The sequence below is a fragment of the Oryctolagus cuniculus genome, chromosome 17 (genome assembly GCF_051225735.1).
Source record: "Oryctolagus cuniculus isolate XC-2025 breed Fujian yellow rabbit chromosome 17, ASM5122573v1, whole genome shotgun sequence".
NCBI lineage: Eukaryota > Metazoa > Chordata > Mammalia > Lagomorpha > Leporidae > Oryctolagus > Oryctolagus cuniculus.
Genome location: NC_142883.1, coordinates 10148984 through 10176079, shown reverse-complemented (window position 1 = coordinate 10176079; position 27096 = coordinate 10148984). Strand labels below are relative to the sequence as shown.

General features: G+C 39.6%; 1 protein-coding gene and 1 long non-coding RNA gene across 11 annotated transcripts in view; both read left to right on the top strand.

The window, feature by feature from the left end:
- Positions 1–16968, top strand: part of MAP2K6 (mitogen-activated protein kinase kinase 6) — a 139392-nt gene extending 122424 nt beyond the window's left edge. For all 5 annotated transcript variants that reach the window (XM_008271757.5, XM_089316720.1, XM_089316719.1 and 2 more), the window contains exon 12: positions 5236–16968. In XM_008271757.5, coding sequence (XP_008269979.1) covers positions 5236–5313 — 78 coding nt within the window. In that variant the 3' untranslated portion in view covers positions 5314–16968. The remainder of the gene's footprint in view (positions 1–5235) is intronic.
- Positions 16969–17714: 746 nt separating this feature from the next.
- LOC138846027 (uncharacterized) overlaps positions 17715–27096 on the top strand; it is a 58234-nt gene continuing 48852 nt past the window's right edge. For 4 of the 6 annotated variants that reach the window (XR_016223498.1, XR_016223500.1, XR_016223496.1 and 1 more), the window contains exons 1-2: positions 17715–17852; positions 20447–20548. This is a non-coding gene — a long non-coding RNA (uncharacterized LOC138846027). Of the gene's footprint in view, positions 17853–20446; positions 20549–23723; positions 23861–27096 lie in introns of those variants that run through there. The other 2 variants (XR_016223497.1, XR_016223501.1) reach the window with 2 other exon arrangements.

Genomic DNA, 27096 nt, shown 5'->3' with positions numbered 1-27096 from the left:
ACTACTTCTGTGTTTGCAGTTTATCATTCTTTTCTATCTACAGAAACAGTGAAAATAAGACCTCAGTGTCATTGCTTTAAAATAGATTTTAAATTGTGGTAATTCCAATTCTAAGCTAATTCCAGATGATTCGATGGGGCCTTAACTTGGTGATGCTTTGTTCAACATTTGAGTAAATGTTGAATGTGGGAAAAATACATTTTGGGGGCAAAGATTATAAAATTCAGACTTTTTGCTTTGCTGTGTTAATCCCTCCCTAGATTTGTTTCAATTATCAACCTTTTAATTAGAGCAGGAGAAGAATTAGGTTCATGCACAGTTCTGAAAGAGACAGAAACCAATATTGGAAGAGAATTATTCCTGTGGCATTAAATACTTGTTCCTGTCCTTTCTGACCCACAAGCAGTGTTTTTCTCAAGCCTTACTTGGGGCATATATTAGAAGTATCCTGCTGTGGATGAGACCTGGGGAAAGAGCACCTTGGAGAGATCAAGGCAGGACAGTTCTGGAAAGCTGTCACTTAGAGCCAGTTGTGTGGGTTTTCGGTTCTGATGGTTAAGCTTTGATTTAAGTGTGGTCCATTCTCCAGTTGGATAATTTGGAGCCAAGGCCATCTCCTTGGGCTTCATCTGTCCCCTTAAAAAGGCAGTCGGTGGTGTTCAGCTCTCAACAACTTCAAGCAAATAAGATCCACAGTTATAGAAGAAAAAAAGACAAGTAATACTTATGAAAAATCTCAACATCCTACATTTTGGGTTGAGTATTTCTTCTGTGATTGTTTTTTTAATAGCCTTGTCATTCCTGGCTAACCTTTTTGGTATGCGTATGCAACCCCTAGGCCATTTTAAAATTAATTTTACATAAAATTCAGTAGACTAAAAATGATCTCTATAGATATTATAATCTATAATCCTATTTAAAGTTTATTTATTTTTATTTATTTGAAAGACTCACAGGTATACACACACACACAGACACACACACGCACAGAGTGAGAGAGAGAGAGAGCGAGAGTGAGAGAGAGTGTGCTTCTATCCACTGATTCACTATCCATTTGCCCCAACAGCTGGGGCCAGGCCAGGCTAAAGCTGCCTGGAACTCAATCTGGGTGCTCACGTGGATGGTACAGACTCAATCATTGAAATTACCAACTGCTGCCTCTGAGGCACATGATTAGGAAGCTGGGTTGGGAGCTGAGTAGCCAGGAGTTGAATCACGCATTCTGAAATGAGATGTGGGTGTCTCGAGAAGCTGCTTAACCCATGGCGCCACAACATCTGTCCCTTCTATGATCCTATTTTAAAGTCGCCTTGGTGCTTTTGAAAACTAATTTCACATAAAAGAAGAACATGTTTTGTATACCAGGACTCATCACAAAGTTCACAAAAAATATATAGTATGAAAAACCATACAAAGGTTTTTTTTTTTTTTAAGTATCAAGCATAAACTTATCTTTCAATTCCATTTTTCCATGAACTTTTTGGAGTTCCCTTATATTTTTGGCTTTTTAAATAAAGAATTTTTTTCTTCCAAATGACCTTTTATTCATAAATTTCATTGTAACATACTGGAGGGAAAAAATGCTTTCTATATATTTACCCATGATGGATTCTACATTCTTGATAGCTTTCAGCACTGTGACATTTTATAGCTTACATATTAATGTTGTAAAATCCTGTGGACTCCTCCCCTGCTTCTTTCTATGGCATTAGTCTTTGTGGTACTGGAAATGGACTTGCCTTTTAAGAACCATAACTATTCCTTGTTTTTCTGTGGAATTGAGGTTTTTCAATGGAAAAATCTGAGTCCAAACTCCCTGATTTTAGCATTGGGAAAACACACGCAGAGAAACTATTGTTTAGATTTTAAGAGTTGGTGAAGAAATAGGGAGGAAAAAGTATCCTTTCCTTAGGTGAGGGATGATATCATTAAAGCCTCATATGTGCACCTCCCAGGAATCAACGTGTTTCTCTCTGTACTACAGATTGTGGGGTGTATCCCTAGTAACGTGCCTCATTTGCTTGTTCTTCCAAATGTCTCTCAAGACTCCCTAGAGTTGTTCTTTGACAGGAAGTTTTAGCTAACGTTTTCTGTGAAGGTCCGCATAGTAGGTATTGTAGACTTTGTGGGCTATGAGTTATGCCTCAAATTTGCAGGTGTAGCATGAAAACAACTGTATTCAATTTGTAAAGAGAAAAGTGGCTGTGACCATGTTCCACTACAACTTTAAGAAACAGGCACTGGGCTGGATTTGGCCCAGGGACCACAGTTTGGTAACCCCTATCTTAGATAATAACATAGGAAATGATAAGTCACTCAAGTCATTGCCCATATAGACATGATTATGTTCTCCAAATACACTGGGAAGTCTCAGATTGAATTGCAGTGTGAGACAAGGATGCCTGAACACGTAGACAGCTAGTTCTGGGGGATGAAAAGTTGTGCATGGGTTATGGGGACCCGTTTTCTCTTTATTCCTGGCAGGATGCTCCTGGGTCTCCCTGTTTTTTCTAGGCACAACAGTGAACATGAATGGTGCAGAATCCTCCATTCATGTACCTGAATCTTCTTTTGGGAAACAGCCTGGGACTATGGTCTGGGGATTGTTCATGGTACCTTTTGCTCATCTCCTTGTTTCTGTCCTTGCTATTCTTGATCCCTTACACATCTAAGGAACTAGGTTCCCTCCCAACCCTTTTTCAGCCTCAAAACCCACACTAGAAGACCAGTCACACTTTCCATTTTGACATGCCTGCCAGCTGTCCCCTGCCCCTGCCCTCCTGGCTCTCGCAGCATTTTCCCAGCCTGGGAATAAACTGAAAGCTACGGGTTTTTTTAAATTAAAGACTTCAGGTCAGGTTATTTAATTGATTCACAGACTCAGGCTACATCTGCTGAGCTAATATCAACAGAGCGAGAGGCAAGGTGGGGCTGGCAGGCATTGGAAGCCATCAGCCAGATAATCTGAGGTTTGACGTGTCCTGTTTTGATAGTAAAAAGCTTTTAAATACATTAAAGGATCTCCAAATGTCAAGAGGATGTGGGGAAGCTAATAAGCATGATGGTAAAGCACTTGGTAAGTGTGCTGTGTAAGTGGTTGGGAATTGAAAGTGGTGCTGCTATTTAGTTGTCAAGGAGCTCCAGAGGAAAGGCCCGGCGTCTAGGTCTAGTGGATCTTGTGGCTATAAGGCTCTGAGCCAGGCCCAACCTGTGCCCTCAGGTGGGCAAAGGCAGAAAACCTCTTCCATTTTCTGAGTCACAATACTTAACAATGACCACCTACCTTTTTGTGTGTGTGTGTGGGGGTTATTTCTTTGTCCCTCTCCCATTGACATTGTTTCCTAAAACTTCCATGGGTGGGCATTTGGTTCCCCACAGGGCTGACTCACTCAGCCCTCTGCTGTCAAGTTTAAGACAAATATAATTAGACAACCTACATATAGGCAATATGAAGGTTGTAAACCCAAATCCCTAAAGTCAGGGGAAACAGAGTGAGTCATCTACATGTCTGCATGCAAAAAGCTCGTATTTAGCTGCTCGACTGATCATTGAAAATAGTGCCTACCACCAGACAGTTGGGAACATGGGTGTGGCAGGTAGGGGGTGGCTCTGGGCACAGGGTCCCCATGTTGCTCTAGAGTTGTTTGGTTGATTCTATTACTGCTGTCAGAACTGTGGGTCATGGCCTGCTGTATCCCTTTTTGATCAGAGGTGAAAGGTTCCGTTGTAATAGCCAGGCACTTACTGTAAAACAAAATTGAGCAACTGGAGGGTGATTGTTCTGGTACAGAGAAAATGGCTATCCCTCAGAACTGTTTTGAAATGTGTGGCCTCTTCCATTGTACTGTGCCTGTTCTCCAAGCAAAGTTTAAGACCCAAGAATTTTTTTTTTTTGGACAGGCAGAGTGGACAGTGAGAGAGAGAGACAGAGAGAAAGGTCATCCTTTGCCGTTGGTTCACCCTCCAATGGCCGCCACGGCCGGCGCACTGCGGCAGGCGCACCACGCTGATCCAAAGGCAGGAGCCAGGTGCTTCTCCTGGCCTCCCATGGGGTGCAGGGCCCAAGCACTTGGGCCATCCTCCACTGCCTTCCCAGGCCACAGCAGAGAGCTGGCCTGGAAGAGGGGCAACCGGGACAGAATCCGGCGCCCCGACCGGGACTAGAACCCGGTGTGCCGGCGCCGGTAGGTGGAGGATTAGCCTATTGAGCCGTGGCGCCGGCCATACCCAAGAATTTTTTAAAGTTTATTTAATCTCAGCTGCATAAATAGAGACCATGCTTTTCCTTTTTAATCTTTAATCTCAAGGTTGAATTTTCTTTGCACATGGCCAGACTTTGGCAGTCCGGCACACCCTCCTCCAGCTGGATCAAGTCTTCGTCAAGAGAGAAATAAGTGTAACCCATGGCTGTAAATTTGGCTTTGAAAATGGCTTTTATTGTTTCTGTCCAAACCAGCTCCCCTGTGTCAAGAGCAGAAACTCGCTTCTTCACGCATTTACTATTCAACAAAATTGGTTTCTCATTCTGTTGTCAGTTTCATGGGAAATGAAGCTCCCTAAATCTATGAAATTTCTATCTTACTTTGTAGGGGACAGGGTTATTTTTAAGTCAGAATTTTGGGTGGTCTTTGCCAATCTTTGTGTTTTATTGTAGTTGGACTTTATGTAGTATAATTACATCTATATTTTTAAAAGCAATAGATTTATAGTCATCAAGATGGAAAGAATGGTAACTAAGAAATGTTTTTTTAAAATATATTCATTTTATTTATTTGGAAGGCAGAATTACAGAGAGAGAGAGACAAAGAGAGAGAAAAAGATGTTCCATCCACTGGTTTACTCCCCAAATGACGGCAATGGCCGGGACTGAGCCACGCTGAATCCAGGAGCCAGGAGCTTCTTCTGGGTCTCCCACATGGGTGCAGGGCCCATCCTCTGCTTGATTTCTCAGGGAGCTAGATCAGAAGTGGAGCAGCCAGGACTCCAGCCAGTGCCAATATGGAATGCTGGTGCTACAAACTGCAGCTTAATCTGCCACTCCACAACACCAGTCCCCTAAAAGATACTTTTAAAATGTTGGCATTATTAGATGTGTGCATGATTTTAAGAGGAGGAGTAGTCCAAATTTGCCCTGGTAGGCATATTTAATGTTTATCAAACAAATCTGTTAATTTCCTAGTCTTATATATAGTCAATGATAAATGTTAATACTCTGTTTTTCTTTTTTTCTCCCAGCAACATCCATTCTTCACTGTACATGAATCCAAAGCAACAGATGTGGCATCTTTTGTAAAATTGATTCTTGGAGACTAAAAAGCAATGGACTTAATCAGTTGACCCTACTGTGGATTGGTGGGTTTACAGGGTGAAGCAAGTTCACTACAGCGCCGATAGGAAGTCATCTTTGAGATAATTTAACCCTGTCTCTCAGAGGGTGTTTGCTCCCTGTTTTCTTTTCTTTTTCCCCTCCTTAGGGGGCCTTGGAATCTATAGTATAGAATGAACTGTCTAGCTGGATGAAATATGATAAAGGCTTAGGACTTGAAAAGATGATTAAATATTTAATGATGTGTCATATGAGTCCTTAAGCTTCTCAGACTTCTCTTGTTTTTTACAAAATGAATGCATTGGCCCTGGCATAAAGGTGCTACCGTAGTGATGAAATTGTAAGTAGATTTGTTGTGTGTACCACTTATTATTTTAATATTTATGTGTAAGCGCTTGGTTGCAAAGATTCCATTTTATGCAAGAAGGGAAATACAAAAGACAGAGTTGGGTTAGCAATATTTATAGGGCTTTTATTTTTTAAGTTCAATCGTGTCTGTGGTCCAGAAGGAATTATTTAATATGCATCTTTAAGAATATTATAAAGATATCAAAAAGGACCTCTTCTTGTGAAGTCTCTGTGCCAGCTGTCATGGTTGCTGCCACATTCTAAACTGCTGCTCAATCCTGGGTAATCACCACATATTTTAGGTGAGGGGGCAAGACATCCCAGTGAATCCTACTCTTTCCTCAACTGTGGAAAACATAAAAGTCACTTTTATCACAGCACCAACAGTAGAAAAAAAAAAGGTGGACATTTGTGGTATAGTATTAGTGGAAAGTGATTTGTGATGTGATTTAATATCTGCCTTTATATTCACATACCTGTATGTGTGTATGTACTAAGTCCTGCCAAGTGGTTTCCAATGAACATCTGTGTTTAGTTAGGAGGACATTTGCCTGTCTTGAGGGGGGTAGGTCAAGCCACAGAGAACTTGTGCCTTCTTCATTTATCCCTCCTCCAATGTATATGCCCCAAGGATTGCCTTTTAGTTAATGTGTTCTTTTGCTTTATTTGTTGTTTTCTTGTTCAATGAAGAAGCCTTACTATTAACAGAAGGGCTGCAATAGAAGAAAATGAAAGGCAGTTAGTGGTTCTCTGATAAGATAGCAAGATAACAGGGAGGGTTGAATGAACTCCTAGGACTAGATGACAGCAGTGTGATGGGTAGAATTGAGCCCACCTTTAGCAGTGTGTGTTAGCTCACTTCACTGTAGGAGGCTTTCACTATGTGAGCTCCTAAGAGGTCAACTAAGCAACAAAAGTTCTTTGTCCTTGCCACAGGTTCTCCGTTAGGGGTTCTAGGTTCCTCTAGGATCAAGAAGTAAAGTGATTGACAGGGAAAATACAGATTATAATAAATAGCCACGAAGCACTGCTTTTGGATGTTTTGTTTATACAATGATACTCTTGGAATATAAAGTCAGAGGGGTTTTATTTTTAAAAAAAGAAAAGAAGAAAAAACACACACACCTTGTTTCTTTTCTTGTCTCAATGCCTCAATGTTCGTCAATGGGGAGAGAAGTGCTCTCCCAAATTCTCTTCCTTTCCCTTACAGATTTTGAAGTGCTGTCATACAATTTTTGTTGTTTGTATTTTTTCATCCTACTTTGGATCTCTTGCTCGTGGCAATTACCCAGAGAGAGCATGGTACTGCATACAGTTCTTTGTATGCAGTTCCAAGGGATATGAGTTGTCTGCTTGATTAAACATCAGTTTCATCTTAGAAGCTACCTCTGTCTTCTCTTGTTTTCTACTGGGAAAAGGAGTGTTATCCTAGTGTTCATGGCCATGCACTTGCTCACTTAGCTTCCTAAGTGAGAGAGCAATCACAACTATATTCTTCACTCTGATCACCCATCTTAGAAATAATAGGGGGAAATGTGGGATCACTCCATTATGATTTTTGGTGAAATGGATAAAACAAATCATGTTTCTGGCCTGATTCACTTGTTTTTTGACTTTGAAACACTTTTAACAAAGTGTGTGTTTCTCATATGTATGCCTCTCCGTATGCCCTGGGCGGGGACTTAGAACACAATTATAGCAGGGTCACTAAGGACGTGGACTAGGATTCTCGTCCCTGTTACACATTGGGATCATCTGGGAGCTTGTGAACACTGTCAATTTCAATGTCTCTGGAGTGCAGACTGGGAGTCTGTTTTTCCTTTGCATGTCCTCATGTGATTGTTATGCGCAGGAGGGTTAAAGACACTGGACTAGCACCTTCCAAAGAGAAAGGATTTCCTAAGAATTTCTTTCTCTTGAAGTAACCAATGACTCTGTATGAGAGTACCAGGAAGCCCCATTTCTTTCCCTATCCTCGTCAGTATGGGTATTTTCATCTTCATCAGGGAAGGCATATCCCTGGGATACTGATTTGAAAGTTGGAATACCTTTTCCCCAGAGAAGCAATTTCTCTATGATGATTAAGTTTCCTGTGTACTGAAGTATAATGGGTTGATAGCCTTAGGATTCCAAATTTTAGAACACAATTTTATGTTTGGAGACCTACATTAGAAGTTCTAAACAACCAACTTTTAAAGTAAATTTTAGATACACAAAATGCATATAAATTGGGTGTCTCCTGTATATACAGATAGATATGTATGTGTAGAGAAAAGGATAACTGTATTCAGGGGTGATCCTCTGAATACATAGTTAATGCTCAACCATCATGGACCGTCTGATTATCAGCCCTGTCTATATCTATCAGTATATTACAGAATCAGTGTAACTCTACAAAAGAGAGCATGATTATTTTTCCAATTGTATTTTATTTGGCATCAGACACTTGTCCACATTATACTTTTTATGTTTAGAAATATTCATCTCTCTCTATATGTTGTTGATTTAAGATGTGTGCCAAAAAAGTAATGTGAATGATTTCACAAAAGCTAGCAATATGTGTGTCTCTGTCAATGACTATTACCCTTAATAGTAACCTCCTTGAGGGACTCTTTATATAAATAATGCTATGAAAATGTTTATTGTGTCCCTTTCAGCAAAGGCTTCAGAATTCATTCCCTTCCATCTAGATGTAATCATTTTAGAGTTCCTCTTTCACGTTCTGTTGTCATGTGTTTTGTTTACAAAAAGCGTTACCAGGTTATTTTCCTCTTTGATTTACCTGTTTTATCAGATGTAGTACCAAGCTTTGTTTGGCAATTACTAAAAGCTAAATCTGTCCTCAAGGAAGGAGTTTAGCCATCACCAAATTTTTGTAAAACGCTGTTTTATAGGGCTGTGAAGATAATTTCAAATGATGTTTCCCAAAAAAGGGTGCATTATTTTTAAGCCAAATCGACTTCCTCTAATAAATGTCATCTTATAAGAGAACACTCAGAAGGAGAAATAACTTCCATAGATGTGTATATATTTGTTGATAAACTATCTGAGTCACCAATTTCACACGTGGCATCATCTATTAGCTGTGACTTATGACTTTGATGTGGAGGAATAATCCATTATTCAAAAGACTGTGTTTGGCCACACTGATATTCATCAAAACAAATTGGTTAAATAAGCAATTTCTGTCTTGGTTAAGCCATCTGAAATAGAAATAAGTATGTGTGGGTATAGCTCAAGATTGTGTGGTAAGTTCTTGTATATCCTTCAAGCTTAAAAGAATTGTATATGCCAGATTCCTAAACACTTGCTGTTCATGGTGCCATCAGTTGTCTTAGAAATTTTTTATGGTACCCAAATCCAAATAGCCTAACAGTTCAATGTATTAAGTAATTAGGGTCAACCAGCTTAACAGTAATAGTTTTCACTATGCCCTATATATAGATGACTCCATGTTTCTCTTAAAAATACATAAGACCCTGCCATGCCTGTGAGTTTGCAGTAGTCTTAGGATACTTCACGCCCAGTTTGGGCACCATAGATATTTATTATGGTGATACCTGCAACTGTCTACAACAGGTGACCCTCAAATTGGAATTCTTGGTCACTCTTCCATTTGTATTATTCCATTTTTGCTAAGTTATTGTTTGTGCTTGCTTCTGGCTGATTCAATTTTTAATTACTATCCTGCCCTTTGCTGTTGACCAGTCCTGTAAGACCACATAGTCTAGGAAATAAAGTACTCGTCAGCCATTGTGTCAGAGGATGCTGGCACCAGGACTAACAAGGTCCCTGACTTCTCCAAATGAAGTAGATTTCATGTCTTTGGAATACCCATACCCAAAGAAGGCAGAGAGGGACTAATATTTCACACTTTAACACAAAAAAATGTCCTTGTTGGCCAGGGGCTTTAGTTCTCTGCTCAGAGAAGCTGCTCTGTTGCTCCCTGAAGTATCCAACAAAACACTGAAAGTACAAGAAACAGATACCTAATTCCTAATTTCCCACCTAAATTCTTTTTGGGGCTGTGTAGCTCCTTCTGACCTTGAAGGTACAAGTCATGTATTCATAAAATTCATTGGAGCTTGTGGTCAGATCTGGTAAAATGAATTAAATTTCTTTTGTGCTGGAATTTTGCCTTGTTAACATCTATCTGTAACTTTAAGGGAGGGATGTATTGGCTCAAAAGACTCTTCCACTTTTATTGAATTAGCAAGTGAAAAGGTATTTGAGTAACTGTCACCTTCTTAAGAATTTTTTTTAACTTTTATTTAGTAGATATAAATTTCCAAAGTACAGTTTGTGGATTACAATGGCTTTTCCCCCCCATAACTTCCCACCCACCCACAACCCTCCAATTGTTTTAATTGTTGTTGTCACTTTTCAAATGCAGGATGCAGTTTTCATTTAGGTCTCTGATAATTTGCATAATTCACATGGAAGAATGCTAGAATAATATCTAGAAAGAGGAAACTACCTAATGTGGTAGAAGTAGAAAAAAGATATTTTATTCTAGAAGTTTCATATACCTCTTTGCTGGGGGTAGGGAGCTTGTTTTAGCTCTGCTCAAAATGCTGATAGTTAAGATACTCTTTGGTTTTCTTGGCTTTGATTGGGTTACTCTGGATTGCTCTGAGCATCTGTTGAAAGCTAGGACCTTTTCCCTAGGAAGACGCACATCGTATGAAACACACCACTTTGGAAACATTTTTTGCTAGGCGGGATTTCAGTTTCTAGACCCCCATAGTATCAATCACATTGCTCTCTAGAATGGGTACTGTGAATCCTAGACCAAGGCTGGAAAACTTCCTCTGTCAAGGGCTGGATAGTAAATATTGATTTTTGGCTTTGTGTTCCATACAGTCTTATTTCCCACTATTCAACTCTGATGTTGTAGTATTAAAGCAGGCATCAACAACATGTAAGTAAATGAGCATGGCAGCTGTGTTCCAATAAAGCTTTACTTACAAAACCAAGCAATAGCCCAGATTTGGTTCATAGGCCATGGTGAGACCATAAAATACAGATTGGCTATCTATAAAGAGTTCTTCCACTTAGTGGATATTTAGTTCAGCTGCTATTGAGACAGTTTAGGAAGCTGGACATAGGAAAATGAATTCAGAAAGGATGGGGGCTGTTTAATTGCGTGGAATTTGCTTGTTAGTTTCCTCAGGTTAAGTGTTAATCGTTCTGGAAGTTAATGGACAATTTTCTTCAGAATAAACTGAGTTTTTGCTTTCTCTTCTACGTAGTCAGCAACATAACTTCAGTTGGGAAACTAAAGGCACATTTCTCTTCCATGTTAGCTGTCTCCTTGGTTCTTAGTTTCTTTGCATTTTTTTTTTTTTCTGTAGTATGATTCCCATGCAGGGGAATCATGAACCTGGACACAAATCATTGTGTTTCCCTATCCCCTGAACTGTCCTAGGGTTTAGGGATTTGGAAGGCCGAGCTTACCTCAGTTAGATAGAATTCTTAACATCTTCCAATTCATCCACCTTGTCTACTTGTCCATCTTTTGAGAAAGCAAGAAGGAGTAGTTTTGGGCAAAGTACTTGTTCTCAGGTAGCTTTGGAGCTCCAGTTCTCCCTGGAACAGAAGCCTCAGGCCTGCCCCCTTGTGTTCTGTGCCTGGATTGCAGGGGAGTATGCTTGTTTAATTATAAGTAATTTCAGTTTTGAAGGGCCTGTTCAAAATGCCTCCTTTCTGATGTGATTTTCTTGGCTTTTTAGCCTGCGTTGAGTTTCTGGACCCCAGAAACTTCTAGCAGAAGCTGCGCCTTCCCTCTGGAGCAGAACAGCTCCGTGACTGAGTTCTGCTTCATCTGTGCTTGCACCCTCTTTGCTGCCCAGAACACTATACAAAGAGCTATCAGCTTCCTCCTTTTTCTTCATGCAGAGGGGGAGAGCACATCTGAGTGAAAGCTGTAGGCTCCTTCTTACTCAGAAACGCTTGTCTTCCCCTGCTGTCTTGTCAGGAAAACACAATTAGACTTAGAATGATGCTGAGAAACGCCTTAAGAGGGCATATTTCAATATTTGATCTGGCGATTTACCTAAAAGAATGTTTTCTCTCCACCCAGGGGAAAAAAACCTGGCTTCCAAAGCCTGCAAAGTGAAATTATCCGTCCAGGCCATCACCACCAAACCCGTTCACTCACCACGTGTTCCTGGTGACCGCAAGGAAGAAGTATTGGTTTTCTGAGTTGAGAAAGTTGCAGTTGACATCTAAGGAAATATTGTTGTACAATTCCAAGTTATCTAAGGGACTAGTTTGGAATTAAGACTTTAGTTGGGGTTAATCTTTTCAGTTCCTGCCCCAAACTCCTTTTTAAAGTAAAAATGTTCTACAAGTCCCTTTCCTATCAGAGGTGAAGAAGCTTTGAGCCTAAGCAGAAACACAAGGCAAAGTCAAGGACTTTGTACTACAGGCTTTTGTTTTTAAGAAACCAATGTCTCTTTGTCACATAAACACCTATTAATAGAATTTAAAATTACTCAGCCTAATTCCTTAGGACTCAATATCTTGATATCACTCATTTTGTCATTTTTGAATTAGGACATTGAGCTTTTTGTTCTTGGGAGTTCACAGATTTGGGGATATTTGCATGGTATTTCCTTTTTAAAGTTGTCATCCTGACAACTTTAAATGTGTGAAGTGCAGTTACTCTTGACTGTGCACGATTTTCCCCAGTTTATATATTTGCATTTCTGAGATTTTGGGTCTAAGGAATGGGGCTAATGGTTTCATGACCTGGAGATTGAGATCAGGGAATGTATGGGCAAGTACAGTCATTTACTTGAGTTCTCATGTGGAAAGCAGAATTTCCCAAGAAATCCCTAGGGTCTGAGGCTTAGACTCAGCCATCAGTAGTGTTCTCTGGTTTCTCTTCTTGCATTTGCTTGTTATTATTCCTCAGTCAGTCACACATAACATGGGCTGACTTAATACTTTTGTGGAAAGGAACTGATCCAGCCATTTTCATGTATCAATAATCAAAACCAACAGTTTTGCATCTGTCTGCTGAGCTGAACTCTGTTGTTCTCAGTTCTTGAAAATGTAAGGGAAAGCTAAGAGGTCTTTTCACAAACTCTCATTCAAAATATGAGACCTTGTAAAAGGAACTTCCATGTGACCTTTAAAGAAGAGCTGAGTTGGGCGCCTGAGTCCCTGAAGTATTGTGGTCAGAAATGAGTAATTAGCATCGTTTGGTCACTACCAACATTTCTGCTGGAGTCTGCAAGATATTTCAAGAAAGCAAGTCAGACCATTCTCTTGTCACTAGACTTAGGAATTTAAGAGTGAAGAGTAATGAGAAACTGATACTTGATGAATGAGAGGCAAAAAAAAAAAAAATGCATGGAGTGGTACTAAATTAGAAACCTTTTGGAGGAAGAACAATAATAAAAGATTCTGGTAAGCAGACATATCCTTTAACTTATTTACAGTATTACTATATTATGAAGGTGATCTTCTATGAGAAAAGCCATCAAGAAGTCAAATCTTTATTTTTTTCCCCTTCAATGTCCTGAGCTATGAGAAAATTTAAAGAATGGCATTCAGAAAATTGTCTTTGGCTTTTCTAGTGTTGTTGATCCTAAAACGTCACCCTTTGAAACTGATGGCACCCACAATAAGAGTAAATGATTAGAGGAGGTGATACATGAGTTGACTAAAAGGAGTCAAGTGTGTAAAGCATTTTAAGTGTACATAGCTCATCCCTCAGCTGCCTTCTGGGTAAAGAAATATGGAGGAGAAACCTGAGCCCTTGACCTTCACTTCTCATGACAGTTGTATTTAAGTAAGGTGGGCACCAAAGAAGTGTATGTGATGAGCATTCTTTTTGTTCATAATGTAGAAAGCTGTGAGTGTTCCTAGAAATGGACTACAGGTTTCATCAGAAGAGCTAGAATTTATAATTTTAAAATATAACACTCAAAACTCTTGATTAGTCAGAAGTGATGAATTGTGGAGAAGTAGCTCTGTCTTTTTCTGATCCCAAGTCATCTGTCTTGAATGTTCAGTATCTCGAGAGGTAAGAAGGAAGGATGGCAGTGGCTTCCAGATCATGTTCAGTGGCACCTGAGGTCTCCTGTCAGGAGCGGAGGGGGAAGAAGTGTGATAAAGGTTGCTGTTGCCTACTGAAGCCCCATTAACTTTCAACTGAAGCATTAGGTCATCATTATTATTCCTTTTAACTGCACGTCCCAGTGTCTACTAAAGGCATGGGAATTTTAAGTTAAATGACCTTTTGAGGACCCAAAACAATTCCCGAATCTGGGAAAGTTTTAGCCACCCATATCTGTGAATCTTGGGCTTTTGCCATACTGAGTTCTAACACAGTTAGGGATGTGGGCTACAAGAAGGGAGGGCCATTTATTTTAATTTTAAAGCACCATGCATTTGACAGAAAACACACAGAATCAATAAGTGATGGCCATGAAATATAGACCCTTAAATGGATTATTTTTCTAAATCATTTGGGAATGGTCTGATTTCCATTCATTCTCCCAGTGATGAGGAGTGGTATGACTGAGGTCTTGATACATAGTGGGATTTTTTTTAAATTTCTAGATATATAAGTGGAGAAGTTCTAATTTGTGTCCATTGAACTGCAGTAATAAAAGTGAAACTCTTCAGATGATTTTGACACAGACAAGGATACTATCTGGAATTCAAGCTAACAGAGCTTCCCCTTGCTGGGTTTTGACAAGGTGTGGTTGATGTACAAGGGTAATGGAAACCTGTAACAGTCATTAGACACTGAAAAGTACACAGCTGTGTTGGTCATGAACGAAACACAAGGGGAATGCGTGGATACTTTCTGCATCATCTCAGGTCCCTTCTATACGTGGAGAAAGAGTTGGTGGTGAATTTTGACAATAGATGTTTGCCACTGAAGGAAACTTAGCAACTTGGGTTTCACAGCAACCAGTTTAGAACCTTGTACTCATTTTTGCCAAAAAATTACAGTGGGCAACCCTTCATCATATTTTCAGCCAATATGTCTATAAAGTCATAGGAACTTTGATTAAAAGCATTTGGATAATTTATCTCTTTTATTACCTTTGTGTTTGATTTATTGTTTAGTCTCAAATTTATTTTCTGAGTGGAGTGATTTTCTGTATGAGCTGAAATGTTTTAATACAATAGTAGGTATTTTTAGAGGAAAAATGTTTTCTTTGTGTAATTAACTTACACAAATAGAACATATTTTCTATTATACAAAATTATCATATGGGATAATTTGAAAGGGGCTTTAGGGGAGTAGTTGCAAATTATTTATGAATAGTTTTCTACATATTTTGTGGAAATCTCAATTAGACACTAGTTGGAACTTCCCTATGTAATTGAAATTTACAAAAAATTTTAATAGGATAGGTGGATTTCCCCAACTTCTTTTGTGCTTAGGTTTCAAAGCCAAAAATGCTGTTTCCATTTATGAATCTGATCATTAGAAAAAAAAGTTTTTTCTTACATTCTGTGAATTTTATGATAGACAACATTTTATTTGTATACATGACTGACTGTTTTCCTGTGTTGCACCCTGAATATATTTTCAAACCATGCTTATTTTAAGAGAGCTCCTGGGCAAGTGGAATACTAGAATGAAGTAATTCCATATGCTGGTTAGGGGCCTGCTACGTCTTCTTGACACCTAAAATATTCTGAAAGAGAATTGGAGAGATTTTGCACTCTTATACTTCAAAATCCATCTGCAACACTTAAAGTCAGTGTCTCTGCAGAGTTTGTAGTAGAGGAATTTATACTATTTTGTGGATTCTCCCATCCAGTCCTTAGTCCTTCCTGACCTGTGCAACTCACTGCTAGCCATCCCTAGTTGGAGTCCTTACTCCTTTGTGGATTGTGGTATCTCTGTTTTATGAATGAGACAAGCTGAACTGTGGAGTGTGGAATTCATTAGAAGTTTATAAAGTAAGGATTTTTGACGGATGTGGGTGGAATATTTCCATGCCTTTGAGGTGAGTGCTGAATTTTAAATTCTGGCTCTAGGAAATTTTTTTGCTTGTGAACTGCAGAAGTAGGAAGGAGTTGGGATCCACACTTAATTTTGTGGTTTTTTTTTTTTTTTATATTGGAAATAATTGCGACACTTTCTGAAACTGAAAACATTCTCCATTATTGAATGGGGAAATTTGTGTGTGTCAAATGATAACTTCAGAAGTACCCAGGATTGTATTTTGAAATACCTGTTTTGGGGGGCAGTGTATATTTGTGTTCTTTGCCTGTTGACTTTTATAGCCTCATATGCTTTCATTGTAGCCTAGTTTTTCTATTACCACAGTTGAGTATATTTTTTTCTTCTGAACTATTGCTTATCATAAGTGCTATGTTATCTAGAATCCCAAAACCAAGAAGACAGCTAATGTGCAGGCTTGGGATAGATACAAGATTAGGTTTTAATAGAGTTCTCAGAAATATGCTGAATTGAAGGATAAAAGTCATGTTTGCTTTTAACGTTTGGAGAAGCCACCTGCCCCAGTTCTGTATCCTTGAGTGATTCTTCTTTTTGTGACAGTATTGTTGGTGAGATGTACTTGGTAGACTGGATGATTGGCTTCTACCTGTCCATAAACAAGGAATTATGATTGCCAAAGGTGGGGATAATTTTGCCTTATAAGCATATGGTTATTCTATAGTGAAATTCCCTGTCTCTGTATCCTTTAAAAAGCATGACCTTATCATTTCCCTCCTCCTTTCTGATCCAAGAGCCTATTAAAGGAAGAGTGTATTTCTGATGTGCTGTGACATATTTCTTTGAATCCATGGCTGAGATGTTAAACCAAGAGGTTGTTACATGGTTCATGTGGTTACCGTCCTGGCTCCTCTCTCACCACCTCAAAGGAACATGAAATTGGGAGATTAAGTCAAACTTGAACTCCTCTGTGATGAGGAGTGTTCACTTTGATTTCCTATCTCAGGATATTCTTTGGTTTCATACTGCTGCTGAGGAGAAAGGAACAAGCTTCTGACACTGTAACTGGTTTCCAGATGTTTGTGCGTGTGTATGTAAAACTTCACACTGTGTGTGTTGTGCTCAATGCTGTGTCAATCTCTGAACTGACTCAAACGGCAATTTACAGATAGAGAAGACAGCGATGATGGCAACAAATAAACTAACACCCAACCTCCTCTTTCTGTCAAAATGCTTGCTATGACTTCCATAGCTAGGGCAAGCAACATAAGTATTCAGGATAAACGTGCCCTTGAGAGAAATGGTGTGTTGATCTCATAAGCAAATGTACAACCAATAAAAGATATTTTAAAAAGTATAGTGAGTCTGTATATTAATTGAATTTTTCATGTGTTCCAGGAATTCTATTTTTATGCGTAAAAGGCCCTTCAGATAGAACTGTCTGGACTATTTATCCTCTTTTTTTCTCCTTTTTTCTTCTCCTGTCTCAACCACCTATTTCCAAAATAGAATAGAACAAAACATAACCACACAACAGGATTGCAGTCTTGAGGACTCATTAGAAAATCTTTTCATCCCTAGTACACTCCAGATCCAATACTCTCATAGGCAGCCTAGGTTCGACATGAAGGCCAGGATTTCATTATTGAAATCAGATGGCTGTGGTGAGGACGAGTCCAGATGGCTCAAATGAAAAGATTCAGACCAACTTTCTTTTGGCTTCCAGGTGTTCCTGATACTGAACTATGAGACCAACTAGTCATTCCTATGTCTACAGGTGTCATGTTAGGAAATTCGAGAAGTGCCATGATTCCGATGATCACAGGAAGAAAGAAAATGTTAACATTAAGTGTGGTTGAGTTTGCGAAGTTCTCTGATTTGTCCTATAAACCAAATGTCTAGATGTATTTGGTTTAGAGAAGAACTATTGGGCCTTCACACTAATAGTTTAAGTGGATCACCATTATTAAGGAGGCACACGTTCACTTCTGTCTTACTTCTTGCTAAACAAGTTGAAGCAGCTGAGTCAGGAGTTGAGTTCTTTAAAAGCACCCGATTTACATCATTTCAGGGATTAGGATCCCAAGTGAAGGATTCACCGTAGTTTTGCAGTGAAGACGTCTCTGCACTTTTGCAAACATCATCCAAATGATTTTCCAGTAACAGTGGGCTCCATGCTACCACCTTTGAAGTCCTCATCCCTCTGGACTGTGTTATGAAAGTTTTTAGCCTTCATCTTTCGTAAGTATAGGTCTCTCTTAACACTAGGAATTTTAAGTTTCTACAAATGGTGAAAGTATGTGGGGGAGGGAGGGCATAAACAAACATGATTAAGATGGTGAGTTATAGGTAAAGGTTCTTTTACCCATTTCTCTACAGCCATTCTTCGTCTTCATACTTTAAGATAACATCAAATCTTATGGTACATTTCATTTGATGAGTATAATGCTTTCTCTCTTTCCTCTTCTCTCCTAATACTGATACTAATATGCCTGATCAAAATGACTCCCTGCTTATGCAAGAGTTTGTAGGAAGCTGTTAATTAAGATAGAAAATAGAGAAAGGCAATGGGTTAATCAGAAAAGCATTTGGGCAGTGTGTCTTGGTGCTTTGGTTATTCACTGAATCATAGCAAACCCCAAAACTTAGTAACTTAGCACAACCATTTATTACTATTTCTGACAATCTGCAGGTTGACTGGGCTCAGCCCGTCAGTCTCAGCATTTCTCATGCAGTGGTGGGGGTGAGTCATGGGTGGCTTTTTTGTTCACATTTTGTGGCTGCACAGGGATGGCTGGTGTATGCCCAGGGCTTGGGGCCGAGGACAAGCAGATCCAGATTCCAGTAGGTCAGAGGACAACTCGGAGTCATTTGTGGGTTTATATATGATTTAGTCACAGTAACAGGAGGAAGTACATGAGGAATAGACACTTGCCCCTAACGACAGTGGGCTACAGGAGATGTCTGTCTTTATGTCCTTGGCAGTAGTGAGACACACACACAGAGCCACGTATGGCCACACCTACCAATAGCCTCATACAGCCACAAATCCAGACATCCACACACTGCCGTGCCCATGTCCACATCTATTCACAAGCAGCAGCACCTAGACATATCCCTGTTACTTATATGGGTTTACAGACAAAAGTGGACCAGAGCCAAACTTACATAAAACACTTGTGGGCAGCTAGCCATGCAGGTAGGCCTGTCAGTTACCATGACACTAGTTACCATAGAGAGACAGACATATGGGAGGACAGAGATAAGGGGGCATGGACAAAAGGTGTGGGAACTTGATAAACATCATCTTCCCAAATTCACCTCCTCAACAGTTGGGATATCATGGGGCCACTTGGGTATTCTCTTTCCATGTAGCCTCTGTGTGGTTATCTGGGACTAATCACTGGCTGGCTGTCTCAAAGTGTCAGATTTTTTTTCCATGGAAGTAGAATGTCTCCAGAATCAGCTGTGAATTAATCACACAGCCTAAGGTCCACTGTGGAAACTGACAAGGGTGCTTCATGGTGGGGGACATCCTCGAAAATCAATTACCCTACTTGGTTAGCCCAATATTATTAGAATACACTAGCAAACATTGAAAATTGGTCTTATTCCCCCTTCCCTAAATTGGTAGTCAAGAGGCAGTTGAAATAATGAATTAAAATCAATGTTGAAATTAGTTAATATTTAATCATCACCCATAATTTCATGCAGGAAGGCACTTTGATAAAAATGTCGACATTTTCCTGTAGAAGGCAAGGGATCCTTTTCTGCCTGAAAACCTTAAGCCATAGTTGGAATTAAAATGACATAGGAGAAAATTAAATATTGATATGAATGACTCACAGAACCCCTGTCTGTTCTTCTCCACCAACCCAGATGGTCATGGCTCATAAATACTTGCTGAGTAGGTGTTTTCCCCTAAAATGGAAGTAGCTTTATTTTGTGTTTTAAAAACTAATAGATTCTGTGAAAACTTAGAGAATACATGCAAAAAAAAAAAGCATTAAAAACAATTCTGAGTTAATTGTTCATGCATTTAAAAATATCTTTTGGATGAGTGTTTGGCTTAGTGTTTAAGTTGCCAGTTAAAATGCCCACATCCCTCTTCAGAGTCCTGGGATCTGAGTGCTAGCTGTACTTCTGACACCAGCTTCCTGCTAATGTGCACCCTGGGAGGCGGGGTGATGGTTTAAATACTTGGGTTTCTATCACCCACCTTGGGGACCTGGATTGAGTTCTTGGCTCCTGGCTTTGGCCTGTGCCTGTCCTGGCTCTTTTGGGCATTAAAGGAATGAACCACAGATGTGAGTGCACACCTGCTTTCTCTCTCTGCCCTCCTGGTCTCTTTCTCTTTCTTTTTCTCTCTGTGTCTCACTGCCTTGCAAGTGGGGAAAAAAATCTGTTTCTTCATACCTTTTTTTTTTTTTTCCCATTAAAACACACACACACACACACACGCACGCATGCTAAAGGGATAACTTAATGGGATTATGCTATTTTTACCTGCCTTGCTTTCCAAGTTATATATATATGGGCACTTTATCAAGTCAATTAATACACATAGCATTAGCAGTTTATTGGCTACCTTATATTGTAATTTATGCTTAAATGTCTTAATTTTATATTTACCTGTCTCACTGTTGGTGGAAGTTTTGATTTTTTTTGGATTTTGATTAATATTCTTACGATTTTTGTATACTAGTCTATGTTGAAAAAGTATTAAATAGCTAGAAGATCTTAATCACTTTCCTGATTTAACATCAGCAATAGTTTGATTTGCTCATCTCCACATAGCTCTCTCCTTCCAGTCTACAGTACTCATTCTTCTCCAGGTCTTGGCTTTAAACTAAGACACCAGGCTTATCCAGAAATCAGATTTGGAAATGTGCAGTGCTGGAATCTACCAACTCAGTGATGTCCTGATGGCCCTAAAGGTAAATGCCCTGAGTCAAATAGAACATCAGGAATGTCTTTGAGAAATATCCACAGAGGAAGAAATTATTCAGAAGAAGTTCTTGAAGGAAAAGGATTGAGCATAGGGACGGGAAAATAAAGTCTGCCCCTAACAAGTGGAAGATTGCCTTTTTCCCCCTTCTAAATGTAATGCCACTTGTTGACATTGTTATATTTATGAAATATGCAGCTATCACAGTTTGCCAATTAAAAACAACAATATAGTCCAATGATTCTGATGCCAATAATTGTCAAGGTCAGAATTTGCAGTTGGTGTGGTGAGCACTCAACCTGTAGTCTAAGTGAAGTTGAATGCTGTTTTAGGGCTGCAGACCACTGGGTGGGCTTCATAGTAAAGGTGGTCCAGGAGAGGGTGACCATGAAGCTCAGAGAGTCAACCACAAGAGTACTGCTTGCACTCTTTCCAAATTCAGGGATTTCCTGATATTGTCTGGACTCAGCATGCCCCACCTTGGGTCTGTGTCATTCGTTGCACTGGTAGTCTTGTCTGAAGCTTCCTTGGCAAATGGTAGCTCTGTCCTGCCAGGAATGATGAGGAGCAGCCCAAGAACCCACTGCCCTTTGCCTACAAGCTGTCATCTGGGCTCCGAGCAGTCAGTTATCCTATGATCCAGGATGACCCTATGTGCTGGGAGGCAAAGACTTGTTCTCAGACAAGAACTTGCTAAACCACTTGACCTTTTCAACAACTGCAGAACTGTTTACCAGGAGCTGCCATCTCTCTAGCTTATCCCCTTTGGCAGCCAGGAAAATCAAGCCAGTGACACCGTGTGCTGCAGGAAACTTCTGAAAGATTCACAGCTTCCACCATCAAGTGGCGAAATTAGTCTCATTACTCAGATAGTGATCACTAGACAGGTCATCCTTTCCTAGAGTTGATTGGCTTTTGGGACCCGTTCACTGGAATCAAATGAGTCATCGTTGGAGATGAACGAACATAAATACTGATTTGCCAGGGCATCCAATTCTCTAAACTCATAAAGAAGAATAGATTAGGTTGGTTTCCAACCGCAAGCCTAAGGCAAGTGCTAATGTCTTTTTGCCAATAACAAAGAATAGTAATTCTCTTCATTTGTGCAAGTAATGTCTAAGAAATAAAGGAGCCTGCAAGTTTTATTGTAGCTTACCTGAAAATTAGGTTTCCTGTGCAAAACTACCCATGATTGATGACATACAATTGCAGGATAATGTAAGTTGAAACATAACTTGATAATGCTAATCAAAAGGGTGGTGAACTACTTGAAAACAGTGAAGTTGATTTTAAATAACTGAGCACGAAATGGAGCTTGTGTTGGTTAATTTTTTTCCATTCAATGATTTTTTTTTTTTTTTGTGGAGCTTTACTGCATGCCATGTTAGCACTGAGAATAAAGGAATGATCAAAGAAGAAGTCCTTCTTGTCATGGAATTTACATTTTAGCTTAGAGGCATAGGAGAGGAAAAACAATAAAACTAAATATTCAAACCAATATCAACTCATTCTAAATGCCATTTGAAAAAACTATTTAAGGAAGTGGACTAAGGAGGCATGGAGAGGATGGAGGTTCTCCACCAAAACATTTTTATTGACATATAATAGTTTACATATATATGAGGTACAGTGTGATAATTTGATACATGTATAGGATGCATAATGGTCACAATCAGAATAATTAGCATTTCCATCTTAAGCGTCATGTTTGCACTGGGAATCTTTGAACTCCTCTTTCTGGTCCTTTATAACACATCAAAAATTGTTATCAGCTGTAGTGACCCTACTGTGCTGCAGAACACTTAAACATATTCTTCTGTTGTAACTACATCTTAGTACCTATCATCCTCCTAGTAACCCTCTCCCCGTCACCCTTCCCAGCCTCTGGTATCCACTATTCTACACTTTACTCCTGTGAAATGAAGAACATTTTAGCTTCTGCATGAGAGTGAGAACACTTTGTGTTTGTCCCTTTATGCCTGAATCCTTTTACTTCATGTCTTGTCCTAGCAATGCTGTCCTTGTTGAGTTAGTACGGAAATAAGGAAAAGGACTCCAATCTAGAGCCATGTGGGCTGGTTAGAATTCTGGCTCCATCACCTACTGGCTGTGTGACCTTGGATATATACCTTTAATTCTCTGTGCCTCTATTTACTACCCCTCAAAATAGAGATGGTAAAAAAGATCACTTTAGAGTGCTTGTGAGAATTAAATTAAAAAATGCCTGTAGGCCAGCGCTGTGGCTCAATAGGCTAATCCTCCACCTGGGTTCTAGTCCCAGTTGGGGTGCCGGATTCTGTCCCGGTTGCTCCTCTTCCAGGCCAGCTCTCTGCTGTGGCCAGGGAGTGCAGTGGAGGATGGCCCAAGTGCTTGGGCCCTGCACCCGCATGGGAGACCAGGAGAAGCACCTGGCTCCTGGCTTTGGATTAGCGTGGTGTGCTGGCCGCAGTGGCCATTGGGGGAGGTGAACCAACAGAAAAAAGGAAGACCTTTCTCTCTTTCTGTCTACTCTGTCAGTCAAAAAAAAAAAAAGCCTGTAAATGTAAGTACTTAGCTTAGTGTCTGCCACATCACATCATAATCACTAAGTTTTTTCTGATATTATCCTCTGCCAAATTTGGCTTCAATAAACATAATTAAATAACTACATATACAAAGGAAAGACACTGAAGCAATTTCAAGTCTAAAGGAATTTTAGAACCTCTAACCCAGTGCATCACAGTAGCACTTGGCTTTTGTTGGCTGAATGTGCAGGATGGTACACTTGAGCCAGATGTCTATGTCACAAACACATATTTCTATTTTTCATTTTCTATACTAGACTATAAACTCTGTTAACCTACTCATGTAAGTGACAAAGGCAACGTTTGACTTCTGCAAACCCAATTTTATGAAATTAAAACAGTGACAACTAGTTTTGAAATAGCAAATCCAATATATACTGGAAAACTTTTCATAACATTAAGATTAAAATTCGATACATCAGAAAAAAGGGCAAACAATATGTGCTGATTTAAAAAGTTATTTACTTAGAATAGATTTCATGTATTCCATACATAATTTAAACCCATAATGATACTTCCCTTCCTTTCTTCTCCCTACCTCCTCTTTTTTTCCTTTTCTCCTTTTAATTTTTACAATACATTTTTTTTTCTTTTTGACAGGCAGAGTAGACAGAGAGAGACAGAGAGAAAGGTCTTCCTTTTCCATTGGTTCACCCCTCAATGGCCGCTGCAGCCGGCGTGCTGCAACCTGCACACTGCGCTGATCCGAAGCCAGGAGTCAGGTGCTTCTTCTGGTCTCCACGTGGGTGCAGGGCCCAAGCACTTGGGCCATCCTCCACTGCACTCCTGGGCCACAGCAGAGAGCTAGACTGGAAGAGGAGCAACCGGGACAGAATCCAGCACCCCGACCAGGACTAGAACCCAGTGTGCTGGCTCCGCAGGTGGAGGATTAGCCTATTGAGCTGCGGCGCCGGCCACAATAACATGTTTTCAATTTACTTTATATCGTGTGATTAATCCTCCACTAATAAAGAATTCAACAAGTAGAATCTAGAAAGACCACTGTTTGCCAGGAGTACAGGTAAGGGCTACAAAAAACAATCATATCTCAAGATGTCAATTTCAGTCACATTCATTGCATTTTTTTATATCTTATATATTAGCTATAAGTCAAAATGTGATATTTGTCTTTTGGGGTATGCCTCATTTCACTAAGCATGATCTCCAGTTTCATCCATTTTGTTGCAAAAGGCAGGATTTCATCCTTTGTTATGACTGAGCACTATTCCATCATGTATGTGTACCACATGTTCTTTATCCAGCCACCAGTTTATGGACATCTGGGTTGATTCCATATCATAGCTATTGAATTGAGTTAATATAAACATGGAGGTACAGATAACTGTTTCATGTGCTGATTTCATTTAACCACAAATAGTAAAATACCATACATGCTAGGATATGCTTTGAATACTGAAGAAAAAAATAATTTCAGATATAAAACTTATCATTTATCAAGTGCTTGTGAAACTATTCCATGCTGTTTTGAGATTCTGGAAACCATGGTTGCTGCTGTTCTCAGAGCTCACTCACCTGTCAGTGGAAAGCCCAAGATATTTGATGTCCTCCAGGCCTGTCTTTGAATCTCAGCTCTATTGACTACTAGCTCTTGGGTCCTAGGATATGTTTATTATACATTGTAAGCTTCAGTTTCCTACTTAAGAAAGGAGAAAATGGTAAGAGCTGTTATAAATGTATAGATGTATAAATGAAAGGCAGTGAGAATTGTTTTTTTAACTTTTATTAAATAAATATAATTTTCCAAAGTACAACTTTTGGATTATAGCAGCTTCCCCCCCACCCCAACCTCCCTCCCAACCACAACCATCCCATCTCCCGCACCCTCTCCCATCCCATTCTTCATCAAGATTCATTTTCAGTTATCTTTATATAAAGAAGATCAAGTTAGTAAATACTAAGTAAAGATTTCAACAGTTTGCACCTACACAGACACACAAAGTATAAAGTACTGTATGAGTAGTAGTTTTACTGTTAATTCACATAGTACAACACATTAAGGACAGAGATCCTAGATGGGGAGTAAGTGCACAGTGACTCCTGTTGTTGATTTAACAATTGACACTCTTATTTATGACGTCAGTAATCAGCCAAGGTTCTTGTCATGAGCTGCCAAGGCTATGGAAGCCTCTTGAGTTCACACACTCTGATCTTATTTAGAGGCAGTAAGAATTGTAAAGAGAAGAATCTGGAACTTTAGCATATACAACAAAGTCTTCATTTTGCACATGACTTATTTTGTTCATTTTTAAAGAAAAATGTATTTTTTCAGTTCATTTAGAAATGTTACTTTTAAATTTTTCACTAAGGTGTAATAATTGTAAATATTGTGTGCAGTGTGATATTTCAACCCATGTACACAGAACATCCTGATCATACTAGGGCCATTAGCCATTCCATTCCCTTATCTTCACTTTGCTGGGAGCCATGAAACTCCTCTCCTCTGGTTCTTCATAAGATATAAAATGTTTCTGTGAACTCTGGTCACCCTACTATGCTGTGGAATGGATGAACTGAGTCCTTCCAACTGCCTGTGTTTTCGTTCCTATTAACCAACCTCTCTGTGTTTCCACTTCTCCATTCTTCCCAGCCTCTAGTATTACCATTTTATGTTAAAATTGACTTTTTTGTTAGCTTCCACATTTGAGAGAGAACATGCAATATCTGTCTTTCTGTCTAGCTTATTATATTTGAGATATGTCCTCAAGTTCCATCCATTTTGCTGAAATTAAAAGATTTAACTTTTTATGGCTGAATGATATTCCATTATACATACATACCACCTTTTCTTTATCCATTCATCCATTGATAAGCAATGAAGTTTTCATTTCTTGGCCTTTGTGAATAGTGCTATAATAAACATGGTGGTACAGGTATTTCTTTGACATACTGATTTCACTTCTTTTGGATATTGTCGCTCCCCCTCTTCGTGGAGGAGCGACACAAGACCCTGCGCTGTTCTTTCGTCTGCTCGGCCCTCCCCGGGTTTGCTGCTGGTTCTTCCCGGGTTGGCTACTATCCCTTCCACCTCCGTGGAAGGGCAGTTCCCCCTGGCCGCATTCCCCACTTCCGCAGGGGAGCGGCACACCGCCGGCCGGCTCTTCTCGGGGGCTGCACAGGTGTTATTCGGATAGATGTTCCCCTTAGATGTTCCCCATAGATGTTCCTGGTGCATGCCGTCTCTCTCCTCCTTTATAGTCCTCCTCCGCCAATCCCAACTCGGCCGCCCACACGCCGAGCACGCTGCTCTCCAATCAGGAGCAAGTCCTACAGTTAATTGGTTGAACTGGAGGCAGCTGTGCGGAAGCTGTTTACTTCTCTCCCAGCGCCACATTGTGGGAGAGCAGATGCATAGAATAAGTCTTAATTCCAGTAACTCAGTCTAGTCCGGGTTGCTCCCCACAGGATATATACCCAATACTGGTATTGTTGGAGTATAGGGTAGATCTATGTTTATTTTCATAGTGGCTATACTAGTTTACATTCCTACTAGCAGAGTTTAAGTATTTTCCTTTCTCCCTGTGTCTGCCAGCACCTATTATTTTTGTGTTTTTCATAATAGCCATGCTAACTGGGGTGAGGTAATGATCTTAGTTTCCATAGAAATATGAAACATGGTTCTGACATGCATGAATTTTAGTTAACCTAGTACCATGTAGAAAAATGACTGTCCATAGTAAGTTTTGATATATGGCCATTTTATGTACTTTCAATATAATAAAAAGGTAATATTTCATTTTAGGAGAAGACATCTGAAGTGATAGTAACATTAACAATTTAGCATTATTCCACTTAAATCTTGGAAAATGTCCACAAGCCATGCACTACCCTTTTTAGAGCTGGAGAAGGATAGCCCTAGAGTTTCAAGCAAGTTTACAGAGTTGGTAAATGGAGGGGCCAGAAAAAAGGGCTGGTTTCTGTCTTGTATCTTTTAGATTTGTATTAAAACACAGGA